General features: G+C 43.0%; 2 protein-coding genes across 2 annotated transcripts in view; both read right to left on the reverse strand.

Moving 5' to 3' along the window:
* Positions 1 to 21,508, reverse strand: part of LOC110090084 (uncharacterized) — a 32,774-nt gene that overhangs the window by 2,982 nt on the left and 8,284 nt on the right. The window lies entirely within an intron of this gene.
* Positions 14,888 to 17,169, reverse strand: BORCS6 (BLOC-1 related complex subunit 6). The gene has a single exon (XM_020813557.3). The coding sequence runs from the start codon at positions 16,087 to 16,089 to the stop codon at positions 15,367 to 15,369; it is 723 nt and encodes a 240-aa protein (XP_020669216.3). The 5' UTR covers positions 16,090 to 17,169; the 3' UTR covers positions 14,888 to 15,366.

The raw sequence follows: 21,508 nt of genomic DNA on the forward strand, positions 1-21,508 counted from the left end.
GCTGCTCTTCTGCCCTTCTATAAATGTCCTTGCTTTCTTTATGTATCCTCTGTAGTTCTGTTCCTTCTTCCTTATCTTCATTTATCATCTCAATGCCCTCTGTCAAAATAATTATACCACAGATGTTTATTTCATTGCTGCCAAATGAACCCAGAACTTTTGTCTTGTATATTGTTTCAAGCTGTAGGACTATATACATTAAACATTACACAATATAAATTATTGGGAGAAAGGTGGCCTATAAATAAATAAAACAAATAATGAGTTCAATGGGAATATGTACCTGGAATCCAGTACAGGTTTGTCTGTTATGGAAAATAGGGCCGTGACCCAAATATCTCTCTCTCTCTCTCTGTGTGTGTGTGTGTGTGTGTGTGTGTGTGTGTGTGTGTGTGTGTGTGTGTGTGTGTGTGTGTGTGTGTGTGTGTGTGTGTGTGTGTGTGTGTGTGTGTGTGTGTGTGTGTGTGTGTGTGTGTGTGTGTGAGAGAGAGAGAGAGAGAGAGAGAGAGAGAGAGAGAGAGAGAGAGAGAGAGAGAGAGAGAGAGAGAGAGAGAGAGAGAGATTGACTCCTGCAACATGACATAGAACCATACAAGAAAAATCAGACATAGAGACTGCCCTGGATATCAGAATTTTACTTATTCATGGTTCTACGTATAACTGGAAGGAAATTACACAATTCTTGATAAAAATGGAGCATTAAAAACAAACAGCAAACGTTTCTCTTATAGCTTATTAAAAGATAGGCTTCTCTGTTAAAACTGTTGCTGTCCAACTATAGTTAGAAGCAGCTGTGTAAGAGGAATGAAGCAAAGATCAGCTTTCAGAAGTAATCATGTAAAAGCCAAACAGCTATATTGGAGGACTTCACTTTGCTTATTTTTGTAATCTTTTAGGAGGAATAATAGATTACTGCACCTTGACTGCCTCATTTTGTTCTTAATCAACACAAATCCCACACTTGATAACAAAGAAACAACACATTTCCTGCATCTTACAATTTAAGAAAAAAATTGAACAGATTCAAGTACTGTATTCTTATTAAGTATCTAGGATTTATTTATATATTAAACAGATCCTATATCCTATGTTTTCTCACCTCAGTATGCCTACAGCTCAGTCTCTTAGGAAACAGGCTATATGCTATACACATTCAGGGAACTGATGAGCTTAGTAGATTGGAGCATCTAACTGTGGAGCCAGGGCTCAGGAGCTTAATTCATCATTGTTCCTCCCAAAAAGGTGCCAGCTGAGAACATGCGGAGCCTCTCTGCCTGATGGGATTACATGTTTTGCCACCAATGTGGCCTTGAGAAAGGTGTACAGTCCCAGGGTACCACAAAAGTAGAGACTGATTAATCACTTTTGAATATTTGATACCTGAAAACCCTGGGAAGATCACCATAAGTCAGAACTACCTTGAAGACACCTAATTAATTAATGCCTAATTTCTCACCTCTTTGTGTTTCTTCCTCACTGGAGTCCTGGAGATCCAGAACATAAATTTCTTCTGCACTTTCCATACGGGAAGTAACAGCAGCGTTAGTACTAAGGAGTCCTGATGGCAGGGAAAGCAACAGGTTTGTGTAAGAGGAAGGTGTGTAGATGTCTATGGTCTAGAGATCCATAACAATCAAAATAATAACTATAAGATAATACTTTACATAAAAGAGATGTCCCACCCCACACATTCTACATAGTCCTAGAACAATCACAGCTCTTTAATATCTTGCAGAACAGATATGTTCCTTGAAAACAACAATAAATACTATTACTTGGCTATCCAGATAGATAGATAGATAGATAGATAGATAGACAGACAGACAGACAGACAGACAGACAGACAGACATGTTTTTTTAAAAAAATTGTTACACAAGAGATCTATGGAACCTAGAGGGGAGAGTTTGGCGAGACTCCTCACAAATATTTGCATAGAGCCTTGTCCTACTTTCACCCCTAGGCTCCTCAGAGCTCTGCATCGCCTTGTTTTAAAGATCCAAGCCACTCAGCACAAATTATTTCTCATTTCAATGGTTCTCCCTAAAGGGATGTTGGCTCCGTATAAACACAGCACTATGTATCCCTGTGTTGGGAAGGAAGCCTGCCTTCTTACCTTCCCTTGTCCCCGATTCTCACATGCCTGCCATCACAATCTCCTGACTCCGTTGCTGTTTTGCCTCCCACCCCTTTCACAGACCCTTTCTCCTCATTTTTTCCTGTCTGCTGCCCTGGGGGACAATGCTAATGCAGCCACGTCAAACCTTGTATTTTTGTTGGTGTCTGCCTGGTGTGTTCCCTCTTGGCTTTGTTTTCATTAAAGAGTGGGCATGGGGATGCTGCTAGGTGTCTAACTCCAGAGATCCGCTTGCAACAGGAAGGTCCCTTCATCATCAAGCCCCTTCTCTAACTGTACTTCCTTCTGAGTCCCTTCTAGGCAGCTGCAACTGTCTAAGCTCTACGGTTTTAACTCAATCGTTTCCCCAAAGTAGAGATGTTACAGGAGCCGCGTAAGAAAAGATTTGAGCAAAATCAATTATTTCGGAGTTTTGCAGACCAGTGGAGTAGAATACGTCCCCTACTTCAGGGGAAAATTTAGGTAGAGATATATACTCCCCCCCCCACTTCCTCGTAGTCTTATTGCTTCACAAAATGTTAAACAGCAGCTTATTTTTGCATGGTCAAACCAGATTCATGTTTCTTGCTCACACCGATTAAGGTAACACAGTAGTACTATTGCTGGCGTGGCAAACTGTGTAAGAATGATTCGTATATGAAGGAGAATAACTGACCCAAACACAGAAGGGAGAGAGGGATGTTCCCAGTGCAGAGTCCTGAAGTTTACTGCTTTCTTCCAGTGTTAGGTCTCCTTTGTTACAGCTGCTCATCGAACATGCATTCCTGCTCCAGCAGGTACACAGCAAAAATTGAAAGTGTTTTGACTTATGGAGGAATTCTAATGTTGTGTAAGTTCATCTTTATGGACATTATTCATTAGTTTATTTCTTTCTTCTTATGAGTAGAGTTGTGGTTAGTGCTCCAACACTGGAGGCATTCAAGAGAAACTTAGATAATCACCTGGCAGATATCCTTTGATTTGTATTCCTGCATCAAGCAAGGGGTTGGACTTGATGGCCTTATAGGCCCCTTCCAACTTCTCTATTCTATGATTCTAGATATCGTATCGAAATCGTAAAGGACAAACGGTTGTATAAAAGGTTCAGAATCAGTAAAGGGAGGAAGTCTCTTCAGCTAATCTTATTTTTGTATCAGTTTGTGCCTTCTTATATACTGTATCTTTTTACGCATAACCCATGAACACAACGTCCTCAGCCACCAGCCCCTCCAGTCATAATCTTTCTTGCTCATTGAAATATATCTATTTCAGCTTTCTTGTTCTCTTTGTAGATTGTTGTATTACACTAAGAGTAGTATTAACAATTACCATCATAATCATTAAATATATTGAAATGAGAAAGAATCTTGTGGTAATTTAGAGATTAACAAACGCATATTACTACAAGAACTTCAAGGAATTATAGCCTACTAATGTGTGTGTGTGTACCCACGTATATGTGTGGAGGTGTATATATGTGCATATATACACATGTATGTGTGTATGTGTATACATACATATGTATGTGTATATGTACACATAAACATATACAAGCACGCTAAATTTATGCATGTGCTGAAGCAATCATTTCCTGAAGTTTATGCTGTAATTTAAGTGTTCCTCTTTAAGTTACCACAAAACTTTCTCATTTCAATATATTTAATGATTGTACAGTATGTATGTGTGGATAATACTTTTATATGGATAATACTTTTACGTAGGATGAAATGAGGTCTACCGTTCATGAAAACACATGCAATAACACACATGTTCAACTGCAACCTGCTACGGGACCGTCTTTACTGCACCGGAATGACGAGGCTGTACTTTTGGAAACTATAAAAAGGATGTTGTGTTGTGTATGAATGTAGGGAAAGAAGGTCAAGAATTTAGTTGCGTGTTGGCTGACGTTTGAACTTGAACTTGAACCAAGACGTTGAGGGTAGGGGAAAAAAGGGAACAAACGAGGTGTCGTTTCACCACCTCACATAGGACTCATAGTTTCTCGCCTCACGTTACCGAACCTTCTAACCGTCAAGTGGGAAGCCCTTCCCGCCCAACTAGCTCCGCCCCTTTTCAGGTAGTTCTATAAATACCCGCTGAGGCTCAAGCCAGAGCTTCATTCTTTCCCGCCCACTGGAAGATTGTAGGTGGAGGGTGCTACTGCCGAGCTTTGGAGTTTACAACAATCCGTTTTGCCTAAAATTAAGCCAGAGCATTTACTCCCCAACTCCTGTGCTGAATTTGAAAAGACAGACACGATTTACCATGAGGCAATCCATGCCGTTTTTCATTAGGCAGAGCGAGGCAGTTAGTTGCCTGAGGCAGCAGATTTTGAGTGTCATTTGAGGACGGCAGACTTTTAGATACCGTACTAACTGTAATTCTCGCGCTATTTTTCGTTCCAGAGAGAGGGAAGTATTTGTGGAAGTTTAAGTCTCAGAGCCCCAAATACCTTTGCTGGGCTTGTGTACTGGAACTTGCAGGGAGACCGTCTGTTGCTCTTTCTCCTCATAAAACAATGGCTGGAGCTCAGCGGTGCTATGATTTCTCATGTTTTCTCTTACAACCCGGTTTTGTATAAAGAGGCTGTAATTTATTCTTCTGTATCACAAAACTTTCCAGCAAAATTAGTCTAAGTATCTTCCAATAAATCTTATTTTTCAGGGGCACAAAAATCGTGTTTACTGTAAGGTGACTTCTGTGCCATCGCCCACTCTTTTCTCATACAACCATCCTTGAGCAGCCAGCGAGCTGCACACAGTAGTATAACAGGGTAGCCTTCATCAAACAGCCATTTTGACAGGTCCCCCACTCTTTAAGGTGGGCCTTACGGGTCAAGGATCGACCCAGGCCCCTTCCGGAGGACGGGGCGGGGCTTCCGGGGCAAGAATGGACCCAGGCCACTGCCTCTGGAAGGCTTGGGTTGAGGGGGTGACGTAAGGGCTGTTTGAGGTCACCGTGGACCTATAGGGGGCTTTCCTAGAGTTGGGGATCCCCCGTGACCTCAGCAGTGTTTGAGGATTGGCTCCCGAAGGGCAGTGCCATCCCAGTGGTCCTGTAGGCCAATGGGGAGAGGTTGGCGGGGCATGGCTAGAAATGGGAGGGCCGTAGAGCATGCTTCGACATGCCCTTAGGCCTCCTGGGTCTGAAAGGCCGCAAAGGTTGCTGGAACACAGCATTTGTTTTAGAGCGTACTGCAGGTGGATGCCTGTGTACATGGGTGCTGGTTTTCCTTGTCCTCCATCTTCTCCAAGACGGCCCGGTCTCTGCAATGCTCGGCAAGACCGCGCATTTCTTCTCCCGTTGATTGGAGGTCTGAAGTCAACAAGGATGATGTATGCTGCTGATGCAAACATCATCCTTGTTGACTTCGGTACCAACGGCAGGTTAGAGAGTTGTCCATGCCTCCTTGGGGAATTAAGGTGACGTTCCCCCCTTCTATGGTTGTTTCAGGATCAGAGACAACCGTAAGGAATTTCCTGGCGGCTTGACTCAGAAGGAAGCAAGAGCTGAGGACGGAGTCTGCAATGAGCACAGAAGCCTATTAAAGAGATATCTAGCATAAAGTTTGTAGGCCACATTAAGAAGACTGCTAGGTCTAAAATTGCTGGGTTCTAGCAGGTCTTTCTTAAAAATTGGCACCACAATACGGTTTTGCCACCCTGTACAGTAGTTAGGTTTCCTGTATTGTTAATATAGGTGAATAGACTGGCTAGAATAGGGGATCAGCACGCAATGTCAATAGCAAAGACCTCAGCAGGGATCATCTCTTCCCCGGGAGCCTTGCCTTTCTGAAGAGTTAGAATCAAGTCCGAGGTTTCTACAAACAGGTGACCATTCAGGGAGATTAGAGGGAATCATGTGTATGGAGTTAGTATGGATGTTGTTGTTGTTTAGTCATAAGTCGTGTCCGACTCTTTGGGAACCCCATAGATCAGAGCACACCAGGCCCTCCTGTCTTCCACTGCCTCCCAGAGTTGGGTAAAATTCATGTTGTTAGCTTCGTTGACGCTGTCCAACCATCTTGTCCTCTTTCATCCCGTTCTCCTCTTGCATTCACACTTTCCCAACATCAGGGTCTTTTCCATGGAGTCTTCTCTTCTCATGAGATGGCCAAAATATTGGAGCCTCAGCTTCAGGATCTGTCCTTCCCGTGAGCACTCAGAGTTGATTTCCTTCAGAATGGATAGGTTTGTTCTCTTTGCAGTCGACTCACAAGACTCTCCTCCAGCACCATAATTCAAAAGCATCAATTCTTTGGCAGTCAGCCTTCTTGATGGTCCAGCTCTCACTTCCATACATCACTACTGGAAAAAAACATAGCTTTGACTATCGTATCTTTGTCGGCAAGGTGATGTCTCTAGTATGGATACTACCCTCAATGAGGGCCTGGCCCAGAGATTTCCAATTAGCAACATAATAAGCCTTATTTTCCCTCTAAGAAAGTATATTCCCTCCAAAGGTGTTGCAGGAGAGTTGTGGCTTCATCAGTCCCAATCGATTTAATCTGTCTTGTTGCTCTGAACAACTTTTTTTTTTCTTGGCCTTACATTCCCTATCAAACCAAGACCATTGAACTTCCAACATTCTTACTGGGTGTATGATAGTCAGATGTGGTTTGAGTGCAAGAATTATGTCCTGATAGACTTTCCAAATGTTCTGAGTCCCAAGGAAAGCATGTTGCCGTAACTCTTGGAGTTTATTAGAGCTCAACATTTGCCTTATGTTAGCATCATTTTTATAGACCATTTAAGCCTTTTTTCGCTTGATATATGACCTGGGATTTTGTGATCTGTTAATACCCCTGCTTTACTTTGTTGGAGCCTTAAGAACACTCTGAGAGGGAAATGGTCACTTTCTGGCCTGTCATCAATTGTTAGAAAATCTACATATGGGAGCCTGGAAGAGGATCCTACAATATGTCTACCACACTGGCACCCTTATCAGTTAAAAAGTGTAATAGCCATTTGAGATACAGTATTTAGGTAAATGCCATTTAGACTTATAAAATAAAATTTATAAAGAGGAAGTGACCATACTTATTGATTGCCTTGTCATGGGAAGTTCAGGAAATATTTGTATCTTCTCCGAGCTCCATGCCAAAAGCTTTTTTCATCATAGAAAAGCTATTTCCTATTCTAGCATTAAAATCACCACAAATTATAAAAATATTATTAAAATACTGTACTCAGAGAATAGTGTCTCTAAAAGGTCCTCCAATTTGGCTCAGACCTCTGTGCCAGAATCAGTTGTTTTTGGTGGAAGATAAATGTTGATGCAGATCAAGGGCCCAGATTACAGCCTTGGATTATTAGAATTTGCCAATACCTAGTTTAATTCATTTATATCAGTTCCCTTCAAGCCCATTGTGGAGGAAACCACAATAGCGAGACCTCAGCCCAGGACTGAAGTTTTTTTGGGCTGGGAATTACCATGTTCTATAATCCTGCAAACCTAAAGTATCTGTCTCCAGGACCCAGGTTTTTCATAGGCAAATTATGTTGTAAGATTGTAGATACTGTATAAAATCAGAGTCAGCCAATTTATTCCTCCATCCTGGTATGTTCCAAGTTAGAAGATTCAGAAGCTGCCTTTATTTATTTTATTTTATTTATTCTATTTTACAGCCCCCCCCCCCCGACACCGTCTACTCGGGGAGGCTTACATAGATAAAAACACATCAAATAACAGATATAAAAATACAATTATAACAATTCTTTGTATGTTATCTGGCATTAGTCAATCTTGGTAGGGAGCTGTTAGAGGGACATATCTGTTGTCAGGGTGTCATTCATAATTTTAACCGTTTTTTATGTAAGTCTACCTATGAGCAGAAAAACAATAAAAGTATAGTGTGAGTGAAAGGAAAAAAGAGACATGCAGACCATCGCAAAAATAAAGACCAGTACAAGAAATAAATCTTTCTTACTCAGGTCTGGATTTCTGAGTCAGATGAATGCCAAAGAATATTTAACAAGTCATCCACAATTGTTCAAAGCTGGTTTGCTGCAGCTAATTTCTGACTTTCAAACCAAAACAGACAACTATTGACTGTCAAATATATCACCTCATTATATGCTCATTATAGGCATTTATCCAAGAGAAACTGACTGAATCGTGTGCTTCATACGATTAGCCACGCCTTCACTACAAATCATGCAGGGCAGTAGAAGCAGAGACGGGTCATAAGAGGCGACGCGCTAAATAGCCCAGAGAGCTGAAACTTTTTATTGTCCAGTAAATAAAACTCCTGCCCTTGTGCAAAGGCGGAGTGTCCTGTATGAGTGAGTAGCTGAGAAGAGCTGTTGGCTAGTGTGAAAACCGGGTGCTGCGGAAATATAAAGCACCCGCAATGACCATGACGACCACCAAGCAACCTACGACGATGCCCGCAGTTGCACCCTTGGAGAGGCCACCACTCGCGACGCCACGGGCTGGGGGTTCTCCCATGACCTCAATGACCACGCTCCCTGTGTCCGCTCCCTGGGCTTTTTCCAGTCTGATGAGGTAAGTTGCCGAGTCATTTGTTGTTAAGTTCGTCATGTGAAGGGAACAGAGTGGGAGCAGAGCGCTCTCCCGATTAGTGAATAAAGGTCCCGGTCTTCTCCCTAGAGCTCCGTAGTCAACAAGGATTACGTTTAGATCAGAAGCACGGTCTCGATACCAACGGCAGACTATATAGTCCTGCATGCCCCCTTGGGGAATTAGGGTGACGTTCCCCCCTTCTTTGGGCTTTTCAGGATCAGCGACGATCGTAAGGACTTTATCGCCGGCTTCACTCAGAAGGAAGCAAGAGCTGAGGACCGAGGCTGCCATGAGCACAGAGTGCCACGAACACTTCCATCCACTGCATCCCCAGGTTTTGGTTTCCGCTTGCCTCCTCCCCATCGTGGGGCTTCGGTCGGTCGGGATGGCTGCCGCTTGGATGCTGTCACTCCGCTCCACCAGCTGTCACTCCACCCACCAGCGTCCTGCCCTAGGCAATTGGGCTTCCCTAGAGCGAGGCAGGTGGCCAGACGGACCGCCGGCTCGCCTACCATCCAAGCCCCAGGGCGCTCCTGTGCCAAGTGAACGGGACCCAGCAAAGATGGGGCTACTCACTCTTGCTTATTATGACCTCACACTTGGGCAGCTAAGCACCTGGAGATAGAATAGTCTCCCGACACATAGCTCCATGATAAACCACCCTGGTCATAACCACAACATCTACACGTGCTTACTTGGAAGTATATCCCACCTTGTACAATTCAGCTTGCTATTTAGTCTCTTGTCTGTGTCGTGACCAGAGCATGTGCGTACTCGTGACCTTTTGCGAGGAAGAGCTAGGTACACCCACTTTGGTTCACGGCGGTGAATAAATGCATTTAGGGTCTCAGCTAAGAGATCCGCAAAGGAATTTTGATTATGTACCCTGCAGGGCCTGGCACCAATTTGCTTCTCCTCCCTTTACAAAATAGGTGAAGGGCAGGGATACGGTATATACACTGTAACTATCCTCAGCTATCCTCTTTATCATCCTATCACTGTTCAACCTACTGTATTACGGAAGACGAACTGCGGATCCACCATAAACTGAACCAAAAAAAGGACAATGGAGTACCGTAGTCGTAGAACAGAATGGAATGTATCTGCTGCACATCAGACAATATTTCATGAGTCACAGGGAGAGGAAGTGAGAGTGTTCCACCTGATCAGGTAATCGGCACTGTTCACAGAAGGAAGTTCCCGTTATCCAAGCATGTCACCCAACGACAGAACTTGGGCTTCTGCAGGTCTCAGCCCAAGGTGTCAAAATGACCCAAACTGCTACAACACACTTTCTCGTGATCAGCAGTGTGAAACTGTGACTCGCACGCCACCACAAAAGCAAAGCACGGGATGTAAAAGGAAACCCCCCCTCCCGCCAAGTCTGAATTTAGGAATCAAATGTAATATCAAGAGTCTTTAGCCAGTCGCATTTGTTCAAACCTGGCTTGCTGCACCTGATGTCTGACTTTCAAACCGAAAAAAAGGCAACCACTGACTGCCAAATGTCTCTCCCACCTCCCTTTGCCCCCTCCTACACTAATTATGGTATTTAATCAAGCGGAACTGATTAAATGTGAATCGTGTGCTTCCGAAGGTTGTTCCAGCCACTTCGCCTTCTTCCCCCGCAAATCGTGCGGGCCAAGGGAAGCAGAGGAGAGGGGAGTAAGAGGCATTCACCTAGGGAGCTCACAGAGCGGAAGCTTTTTATTGCATAGTAGTACATGTTGTTGTCCAAAGGTGGAGTGTCCCGCGTGAGATGTGTGTGCCTGTGGAGGACTCGTGGCGATGATCTCTAATGGGAAGTGTTGGTGTTCTGAAAATACAGCATACCCCCAAAGGCAAGGAGGACCAGCAGGCAAGCGACGGTGATGCCAGCAATGACGCCGTTGGAGAGGCCACCACTCCAGCCGCCACGGCCCGATAATCCTACGAGTTCAAGGTTCACGCTCCCTGTTTCCACTGATCCAGGTTTATCTAATGTCACGAAAAAGGTGGTCGAGTCGTCATGGTTTAGGTTTGTCACGTGAAGGGAACAGACCGGCCGCTGAATCTTCTCCCGGTTACTGTAGACCGCTCCTGGTGTTCTCGTGTTGTATGGAGGCCCGTACTCGATGAGGATGATGTGCGCATCCGCAGCAGCCCCTCGATACCAACGGCAGCTAACAGAATCATTCATGGCCCCTTGGGGAATTAAGGTGACATTCCCTCCTGCGGTTGGCTTTGCAGGATCAGCGACGATCGTGACAAATCTCCTGAAAGCTTGGCTCGGAAGGAAGCAAGAGCTGAGGATCCAGGCTGCCAGGAGCACAGAGTGCCACGAACACTTCCATCCACTGCATCCCCAGGTTTTGGTTACCGCTCGCCTCCTCCCCATCGTGGGGGCTTCGGTCGGTCGGGACGGCTGCCTCTTGAATGCTGTCACTCCACTCCACCAGCGCTCAGAGGCTTGTCTGCTCTCCGATCGGACGGCGTCGGAGCTTAAGCCTCGAACACCCTGCCTGCCCCGTCCTGCCCTGGGCAATTGGGCTTCCCTAGAGCGAGGCAGGTGGCCAGACGGACAGCCGGCTCTCTAACCATCCAAGCCCCAGGGCGCTCCTGTGCCAAGTGAACGGGACGCAACAAAGATGGGACTACTCACTCCTGCTTATTATGACCTCACACCTTGTGCAGCTAAGCACCTGGAGTCAGAATAGACTCCGGGAATACTGTATAGCCCTACCCAGATACACCGGCAACGATAGCTTTGTAGCGATAACTAAACCTGCAATATAATTGAGAGGAGTTCATGCCAAACCTGGAGAAACTGAGCCAATTTGTACCATACTGATCATAACCTACACATGCTTACTTTGAAGTAAATCTTACCCTGTACATGCTCTCTATTTAGTTTAGCAGTACCCGACTCTGTTGTAACCCAGGCAGGCACATACTCCTGAAATTTTGAGAGATTTAGCCACGTCTACTCTAATTCATTGCTGTGAATATGTGTGTTTAAGGATGAAGTCAAGAGGTTGGTGAAAATTTTTTTAATATGTGCCTTCCAGTGTTCAGCATTAATCTGTTCCTCATTTAGCAAAATAGGTGATGATATATGCAGGGATATGATCTGCTTTGTGGCTATTAGGAGTTACAGTATCACCCAATGACAGTTCATCCTACTGCGAAACTTAAATTGTGCAACCACCATTGTTGTTGTGTGCTGTGCTGTCAAGTTGCCTCCAGCTTATGGCGACCCTATGAATGAGACGTTTCCAATATGTCCTGTCCGCGACAGTGTCTCACAGCTCCTGTAAACAGCACCCTGTGGCTTCCTTTAGGGAGCCAATTCATCTCGTATTTGGTCTTCCTCTTTTCCTGCTGCCTTCATCTTTTCCCAGCATTATTGTCTTTTCTAGAGAAACTTTACATTATGTGCCCAAAGCATGTCAGCCTCAGTTTCATCAGTTCAGGCTTCTTTTGATCTTGTGCCCACTTGTTTATCTTTCTGGCAGTCCAGAGTGTCTGCAATTCTCTCCTCCAGCACCATATTTAAAATTAATAAAATTTTCTCCTTTGAGCTTTCTTTACTGTCCCGCTTTCACACCCGTACATAGTGACTGGGAATACAAGAGTATCGGTGATCATGGTCTTGGTCTCCAGTCGCATCTTTACCCTTGATTGTCTTTTCTAATTTCTTCATTACTACCCTTCCATATCTCAGCCTCCTCCTCATTACCTTGGCTGCAGTCTCAATTTGAATTGATGATTGAACCAAGGTATACAAAATCAGTATTTCAATCAATTAGTTGTCAACATTAAAGTTGTGTAGTTATTCTGTAGTCATGATTTTGGTCTTCATGTTAACTGCAGTCCTGCTTTGGCATTGTCTTCTTTCACTTTCACTGTATCAGTCTTTTCAGTCACTGCTGCTTTCTCCCAGTAAGATGATCTACATGTCTGAAATGATTGATGTTTCTTCCACCAATTTTCACTCCTCCTTCATCTATTTGGGCTTTCTGTATGATATGTTCTGCGCACGATTGAACAGATAAGGGGATAAAATGTGCTCTTATCTGACATATGTGCCCTTATCTGACATATTCTCTCCTACCCTGTTTCTCTGAAAATACTGTAAGCCCTAAACTGAAAATAAGCCCTAGTATGATTTTTCAGGATGCTCGTAATCTAAGTCCTACCCCCAAAGTAAGCTCCAGTTAAGTAAAACCCCACCCTCCACCCTTGTGCAGCAACCAGAAGATGACATGACTGTATTTGAATACATGTAGATTGTTGTACATGAAAAAATAATAATAAAACAGCCCCTGAAAATAAGTCCTAATGTATTTTTGGTGCAAAATTAATATAAGACCCTGTCTTATTTTCGGGGAAACATGATAATGGTAGCTTATTTTTCGCAATAAAGGTTATGCATCAGGACAATCCAATGCTGAGGTACACTAATTTATTTCAGAACAATAGTTTCTAATGATACTCACAGTCAAAGACTTAGCTGTAAAGCATAGACTTTCTTCTGAAATTTTGGTGTGCACTAGTAGCTAGCAGATATTTTCAATTTGATCTTAGTGCCCTCCTCCTTTCATCCAGCCTGAACATCAGGCATTTATTGCTTCACATAAGGTAAAAGCCTTTCTTGCAACACTTCGCTTGCATGGGAAATTAAAGTAATAGTCCATTAGATGCTGTACTTTTCAGCATCTCTTTTCTTGGGAATTAGAAAGTATATTGAATGTTTTCAGTCTGTGGGATATTGTTTCCTTTTGGAATCATGATACACTGTGCCAAAAGAATGACAACAGAGTAGTCATGGAACAGTAGGAAAGTGGTCTGATGCTCCTCAGTCAAAGAAAGTAACAATGTGTTCCACCGACTCAGATCATCTGTACTGTTTACAGATGGAAGTTCTTGTTACCCAGCAAGGTTGTTGCACCAAGCAGGCACATGATGGAACAGTATACTGTATTAACAGTTTAGATGCTCCTTATAGTAATTTCCAGTAATGTAAGCTTCTTGTATCCTACCAAGGCCTATCAAATGCTACATTGCAGTGCCTCTCCCCACCCTGTAAATAAAACAATGATATACAGTATTTGATTAAATTTGAACAATCCAGTTAAATAAATAGAATGGGAAACTATGGTAAAACAACTCAGTGCAAGCAACTCTTCATTACCATTAGGAACCAGAAACTAGAAATAGAAGCTACAAACGTTACTACTACTTTTCCCATTCTGCACACCACATATATATCATTAACTTCTTATCCTGTATCAATTTGTGAGGGAGTTTAATAGTTGTAAGCTGTTTTAGGGGACAATCTTAGCTGAAAATTAAATACTGTATACATTTAAAAATTGGGTGTCATGAATGAAAAAAGCAGTTTATACATTAAACTGCCATTACTGCTGATATAACTTGGGGACACAATAAATTGTTTAAGATAATGTGTACAGATGGCAGTTCTTCAGCTCGTTGGCAGCAATATCTGCTCTTGGTGAATCCAGTTCCTTTTTTTTAATCATGTCTTTGCTAAATATAACTTGAGATGGGTACCATTTGAGGCTTGCTTTATCTGTATGCTCTCTCAAAGGCTGGGTGAAATGTGGTATGTGCCTCGACACTATGCAGTTTCACATCTGAGTAGTCCAAAAGGCTGAATGAATCAAGCCATTTCCGCCCCTTTGACAGCCAAGATGACCTATTCTGATAGTTCAGATGCTGAAATGATTGTGTATTTTCACAGCAGTCTCTTTGAAATCTGACCTGTTAAAAATGCCAGGTGTCTTGCATTGCACTTCTTTCAGTTTCTGCTACTACAACTGCTCCATATTTATGGTGTATGAAACATCTGTAGTACACTTGTCCCTGTATTTAAGGCATAGTGGGATATTATTTTCATTTCTACTGTATTTTCATTTGGGAAGCTTATAGAGATGAACCTTGAGGAAACCCTAAGAGCATGTTAAGAAGTAACTGCAGTGAAGAAGTATTAGAGCTCACAACTATTTAAATCATAACCATACCCCAGAGAGTCTTGTCTAATTGAACACGATGAGGCTAAATCAGGCAGAAACATATATTCTGTAATTTCTCAGAGATGTACTCCTGTACTACCATATATGTATACTGTATATGAGAAAGAAATAATCCTCTATGCAATGAATTTTGGGCCACAATTTTTGGAAATACTGTAGCTTCTCAATCACTATGAAACAGCAATAACATATAAAGCCTATCATTTGCAATTTTTAGTAGATAAAAAATACATAATTTATTGATAACTGTTCCACAAAGAGTCCAGTTTGCTTTCCCAAAGTGTTGGTGGTTCAGAGAAGTGGGATTGCAAGTCTTTTGAACCACCTGAGACTGAAAAGGAATGTGGCACCAGAAGAGGAAATACGTACAACATAGAAAGTATATAATATTTTATGGAGGGGAGGATGAGATACACAGATGGATGTAGGAATCTTTTTTATATAGATAGGGAAGGAAGCAGTCAAGGGTTGCATAAACTGGGCCGTTAAGATGTCCAGACTGGATAAACAGAGAAACATCTAGTAAATGTAGAAGGGGCTAGATTTTATAAAGTTTGAGAAACACTGTCATAATTCATTTATTATAGTGCAAGAAAAACCACACATAAATGTTCCCTTTTAGAGTATGAATCACTGTACATCAAGTGTCCACCCCATTTTTCTTCCCACCACTGTGTGAAACCATTGCACTACTTGCAAAGTGCCTCAAAGATCTCCAGTGTCCTCTTAATCTCCCGGATCTGTTTAGCAAGGGTGTGAACAGGCTGCATGGAGCGGTCCAGCTCCTCACATCTTGCCATCAGAGTGTACATCCCTTTGATGCTCATGTCCACTGATTCACCCAAACTGTCCACTGCATCTCGGTAAGTCTGGATGTATCCCACGCTGAGAGCTGTCATGTTCTGGATGGCACTGTTCAAGACTCTCAGCATCTGGTCCACTTTTTGTGCCACGTCTCTAGTGAGCCTTTCCAGGTCTTGAACTACCTGGGGGTCTATGGATGGTATATCTGCAATTTTCCCTCTAATAGACAATTGTGATGACACCGATGAGGAGGTGGTGGGCTCAGTGTTATCCAGACTGCCCCGGGAGCTCATCTTGATCTTGATCTGCAGGTTGTTGGCCACAAAGTGCGTCAAATCCCCATCATGGCTCACGGTCCCTTCCAACTCCAAGGCGCTTGAGATTGTAGCCCTCCTTCCTTCCTGAGCCTTGGATGTCCCGTAAACCTGGCTTATCCCATCCAAGCTATGACTGTCCAGCAGACGGCCTCCCGCCATTCTTTCTCGGGCCGCAGCTCGTACTGGATTCTGCAGCTTCCTGGATTCTTCCCCAGCCACTGAGGAAGACGACGAGGAAGACGATATTGGGGTCTGGATATGGACTTGAGCCATTACATGTTGACCCTCCATCAGGCAATGCAGAACTGGGACGAGGAGAACAAAGAAGCAAAGCTCAGGATACGGACTCTGCAGGAGGAACGTCGGAAGCAACAAAGATGCAGGAAGCCAAGCACAGCCGAGCCGCGATCATCCCATTTCCTGCATCTGAGCGCCCGCTGACCTCTTTACAGCTCTAGTGGGCGGGGAATTAGCGAGGAAGAGGAGGACGGAAAGAGCTGGTTGGCTAGGGAGGGAGAAAGGAGGTTTCTCATTGGCGCACCTCATGTTCCATAAACGGAAAGAGCCAATACGGTTCCTCTGCCGGACGCAACCTGAAGCCAGACAGCATTCTGGATCCGCCAGCAGAAGGGGGAGGAAGAGGTAGAGAGGTTCACCAGTGGCAACTGTGGGGAGCTTTAAAGGGGCAGAAGGATATTCACGTCACCCGAAGGCAAGGGGGGGGGGCTGATCCTTTTACTAAAATGTCACAAATGGAAGCTAACGTTCGAGTCCCGTAGGAGTGCAGTCGGAAGAAAATAAAATCACGACCACCGAAAACTGCACAGCTTTTTCCATCGATAATGAAAAAACTGAAATAGTTAGAAATTTTGTATACCTTCAGTCATCAAGCCAAACGGAGAATGCGGACAAAAAGACTGAGATTCGGAAAGGCAGCAATGAAAGAAATCACAAAAGAGCATAAAAGTGTCAGGACGTGTCACTGGAGACCACGACCAAGATCGGCCACCCTCTTGTACTGTATTTTCAAACACCACGTATGGGTGTGAAGGCTGAACAGTGAAGAAAATTGACAGGAAAAAAAGATTCATTTGAAATGAGCTGGACTGCCAGAAAGAGGGTGAGGGTCCTAAATCAAATGAAACCTGAACTATCTCTCTGAAGGCAAATACGTTGAAGTAGTGGCTGTCTTACTTTGCACATCTCATGAGAAGGCAGAATTCTCTGAAAAAAGCTATAATGCTCGGAAAGGTGAAAGGCAGCAGGAAAAGAGGAAGACTAAATACGAGATGGATTGGCTGCTGAAAGGAAGCCACAGCCTTGAGTTTACAGCAAAGCAAAAGCAAAGCAAAGCGCGCTGCTTATATACTGTCCCATAGCGCTTTAAACTCTCTCTGGGTGGTTTACAAATTAATTATGCAGGCTACACATCCCCCCCCCCGTGCGCAAGCTGGGTACTCATTTTACCAACCTCAGAAGGATAGAATGCTGAGTCAACCTCGAGAGGGCTATCTGGGATTGAACCCTGGGTTGTGAGCAAAGTTTTGGCTGCATTACAGGAATTTAACCACTGCACCATGTACAGGGAGCTGAGCAGGGCTGTTGAGGGCAGGGCATTTTGGAGATTGACATCCGTTGGAGGTGACTTGATGGCACATAAGAAGAAGAGCAAGGAAGTATTCACCAGGCTGGTCACAAAAGATGGTCAGGCTGAAATGTCAACATCTGGAAAACAAAAGCTTATGAGGCAGGATTGCTTTCTCTGGCTCCTTCCAAAGATAGGGTATAACTGGTAACCTAATTTCTCTAAACTAAGTGCACAACCTTCCCTTCTGAATTTGTGTGTGTGTGGGGGGGTAAAGTTATCCAAAATGTTGCTATTATTTTTGTTATTAGTAAGAGCACGCTGGAAAAGACAATAATGCTGGGAAATGTTGAAGGCAACAGGATAAGACGACCAAATATGACATTGATTGACTCAATAAAGGAAGACATTGTATTGCGTTTGCAAGAGCTGAGCAGGCTGTTGATGCAGGGCATTTTGGAGGTCCACTCATGCATAGGACCACCATAAATCGGAGGCAATTTGAGAGTACATAACAACAATAAGGAGAGAAATCCACAGCTAAATCAGACAGGGGTAGGTAAATGGAAGCAGACCTACCCAAGAGTTTTCTCACACTCCCCAAAGCTGATGTGATTTGTGATAGTTATGCATGGAGTGAGTACAGATCTTTCACATCACCAGTTACCTGATTACCATATTTTTCCATGTATAAGACTATACTTTTGTCTAAAATCTTTAGAATAAAAATTGAGGGTAGTCTTATACACGAAAGTAAGCTGAGGACAGAAAAAAAAACAAGTAGAGGGGAAAGCAGGGATCAAAGTGATCCTGCAGGGCTTTGATCCCTTTCCCCCTACACTTGCTAAGTCCCTCTTAGATTTCTTACTTTTGGGTTAGAAAATTGGGGGTTGTCTTATACATGGGGGCGTCTTATACACGGAAAAATCCAGTAATTTAGTCACAGATGGCAGACTCATACTGTAGTTCTTCAGTAGCGAGGGCTGATGGCAGCTGCACTCCAACACTATTCTGGAGAGTCACACACATTCACAGTCGTTGCTTTAATTGAAGATGCCACAGTTTGAACCTGGGGATTTCGGCCTGCCTAGGATGTGTTCTGCCCTTCCCTATACTTCCCCTCCCTAGTAGCCCCCATACATGTGGCATTATAGGCCAAGATTCCAGGGTCACAGGCTGTGGTCCTAAAGATAAGATGCCACCCCATGGTTCTCTTGCTAGAGGTCAAACATTGTGGTGGAAAGAGTCTTAGAACACCCTGAGAGTATTGGGACAGACTTGTCACACATGTTCTTTTTCAAAAACACAGAGCTCATAGTTATACACACAGCTTTTGTATGAAATATATTGATTTATACAGTTTTTATGTGACATTTATTTGTACAAGTTGTATCATAGTAGATGATTTTGTGTAGTAATTATAGTAATTGGTTTGAATGGTGACCATGTTTGGCTGATTTAAAATCAAAGCTCTCTGCCTATTGAGAGGGCTAGCTGTGGTGGCTAATTTTCCAGTACTTTCCTTAAAGAAATAATAAGCAAAGGGTAACCCATAGGCTACATGTGAACTTCCAAGGCCATTTTTGATACCCCCCACTCAGAGTTTCCTCCGTGTCAAATTCCCCATCTTAAAAAATATCAAAAACAAAAGTGGGCATATAATCATTTCCAGTTCTGGTTCTGACATTTCTGAGCCAGGAGAGGGCCAGAGGGCAGGCTACAAGAGAAAATCTGGCCTCAGAACTATGCTTGTTTTAAAGGCCTCATGCCTTGGTAGCCAAGTGTTAATTGTACTGCCTTCACTTGGATCAGTCCAATTGTTAATCTTATATAATGGAAGAGAGCTACCAGAGGCTATTTTTTAGGTATCTCCTCTCCCGCCCTGTGAAATAAGATGGGTGGCATCAGGGGAGGGCACCTTTTTAGGGGATGACATGTCAAATCTGGAATATCTTCTCCTGGAAGTCTTAACCAGTACCTGTATTTTTAACATTTCTTCTACAAGTTTTTCTTCATTGTGGTTCCCTCCCGCAACTTTTTTAAGCTGTAAAGACAGTTGTTGTCTCTTAGTGTTTTAACAATTTTTTCCTGTCTGTTAATTGCTGGTTTGGGGATGTGACAGTATTATTTTTATTTTAAGCCATCCTGAAGATCACAGAATAGAGGGTCACATGAAAAAGCAAAGCATGCTGCTTATATATCTCCCTGTAGTGCTTAAAGCAATTGCTGGGTGGTTTCCAATTTAATTATGTAGGATACACATTGCCCCCCAAGGGAGCTGGGTACTAAATTTACCAACCTGGGAAGGATAGAAGGCTGAGTCAACATTGAGCCGGCTACCTGAGATTGAACCCTGGGTCGTGAGCACAGTTTTGGCTGCAGTACAGCAATTTAACCACTGCGCCATAAAGGTCTATAAAAGAAATTTAATAAACATGGAAAAATAAACAAATTATGTCATAGAGTCATCATTGCACAGTGACTTCATTAAGTCACCAAGGAAGCATATCTGGATCTAGTGGGGAGAGGGGAATCCCAACTTTTTTTTACTTAAAAAGTATGTATTCCATATGTGGTTTCAGGTACCCAGCTGAGAGATTTTCAAGACATGTCTTTTTTGGGGAAAAATCAACCAATTTCTAGCTCTTATGATAGCCAAGGGAAGTTTTGAAAACATTGGGCCAGTAAGATTAGAAACTGCATTTGGGATTGATCAGGACTTCTTGTAATCAGAGACTGGGGATTCTCTGGTAACCTGTGGTTTGGGGAAACATGACAGAGTATACAAAATATGCACTTTCTCTAAGTTGTCTTCATTGCTACAGTTTATTTATGGTTATTTTAGTGCAGATTAAAAAAATATTTTGAAATTTCAGCAAACCATATACAATCAACCCTTCAAAAAAAGTTCCCAGACTAGCATTCATACAATGACTGTTCTTTCTGATTGTAAGAATTTAGCTGCAGTAATGGGGGAAACTACAAACATTGTTTTCCCTCTCCTACGAAGCTGAATATGAGGCCAGTAACAGAATTTTGAGAGACAACCGGTAGTGAACATTTGAGAGGCATAGTGAGAACATACAGCCTGCATTCTGTAACAAGAGATCTGCCCTTGGCTTTCCCTGCAAACCTCTGCTTCGTCAGTCTGGGGATGTTTCAAGGGTGTGGTTTGCTTTGCTGTGTATTAGAACAAAAGCCATTACAGAAGGCAGAATATTGCTCATGTTTCAATGTCCTGGATGATGTATGCTCCAGTTTTCAGTTTTCTATTTCCCATGGAACAAACAATTAGAATATGCCTGTGAATTAGTGTGGCTCAAGAATCTTTCTGTATCAGTTCAGGCATGTGCATGTAAGAGACTTTTTTCTTCTTACTTGGGCAAACAAACAAAAAAGCCCTTTCTTAAACAATTATAAATACATACAGCTTTGTTCCCTCATTGTACTTTTTTTCCTTCTTGAAAATGGAACTGGTGGTATAAACCAATAACTTCAGCTTAATTTCTGTTTCTGTCTCTAATTGCACACCAGATTCCTGACGGAATTTTGAAGAGTTACAGCTCATACAATATTCCTGCTCGTGCGGATTGAAGTAACTTTTCGGCGCTTCCCTTCCTGACATTTTCAGCCTTAGTCAGAGCCTTAATAAGTTACTCAGTCCTCTTTTCTGTAAAGGAAAAAAAGGAAAAGGAAAGGAAAAAAGAAAAGAGAAACAGAAAAAAGAAAGAAAAAAGACAACAAAAGAAAAGATGAAGGTTTGTTGTTATCATTGTCATCATCCTTACATGAAGATGGCAGAAAGGATGGGATGGAAGGTGGCAAGATGTGTAGAGGAGCAGAAGGGAATGAGGACTGTCTTCCCAGTGCCACTGTGAGATACAACTTTACGAAACCCCTTTCTTGTCTTGCTTAGAATTCAAAAGTACACACCTTCCTATATTATTTAGTCCTTTCTTTTCACATCAGAAACAGAAACGAACTGAGAAAGCTATGGAAGCAGAATGAAGAGAACGCTATGGAAGCAGAACAGGCTGCTCCATATAAGTATCTTCCCATTCACAAAATGTGGGGCTCATTATACATCCCCACCCCAGTCCACACCCCAGTCTATGACAGATTTAG

Source organism: Pogona vitticeps, chromosome 6 (genome assembly GCF_051106095.1).
Source record: "Pogona vitticeps strain Pit_001003342236 chromosome 6, PviZW2.1, whole genome shotgun sequence".
Lineage (NCBI taxonomy): Eukaryota > Metazoa > Chordata > Lepidosauria > Squamata > Agamidae > Pogona > Pogona vitticeps.

Bases quoted from the DNA above. Each gene is read 5' to 3' on its own strand.
- BORCS6 (XM_020813557.3), bottom strand. From the start codon at position 16,089: ATGGAGGGTCAACATGTAATGGCTCAAGTCCATATCCAGACCCCAATA.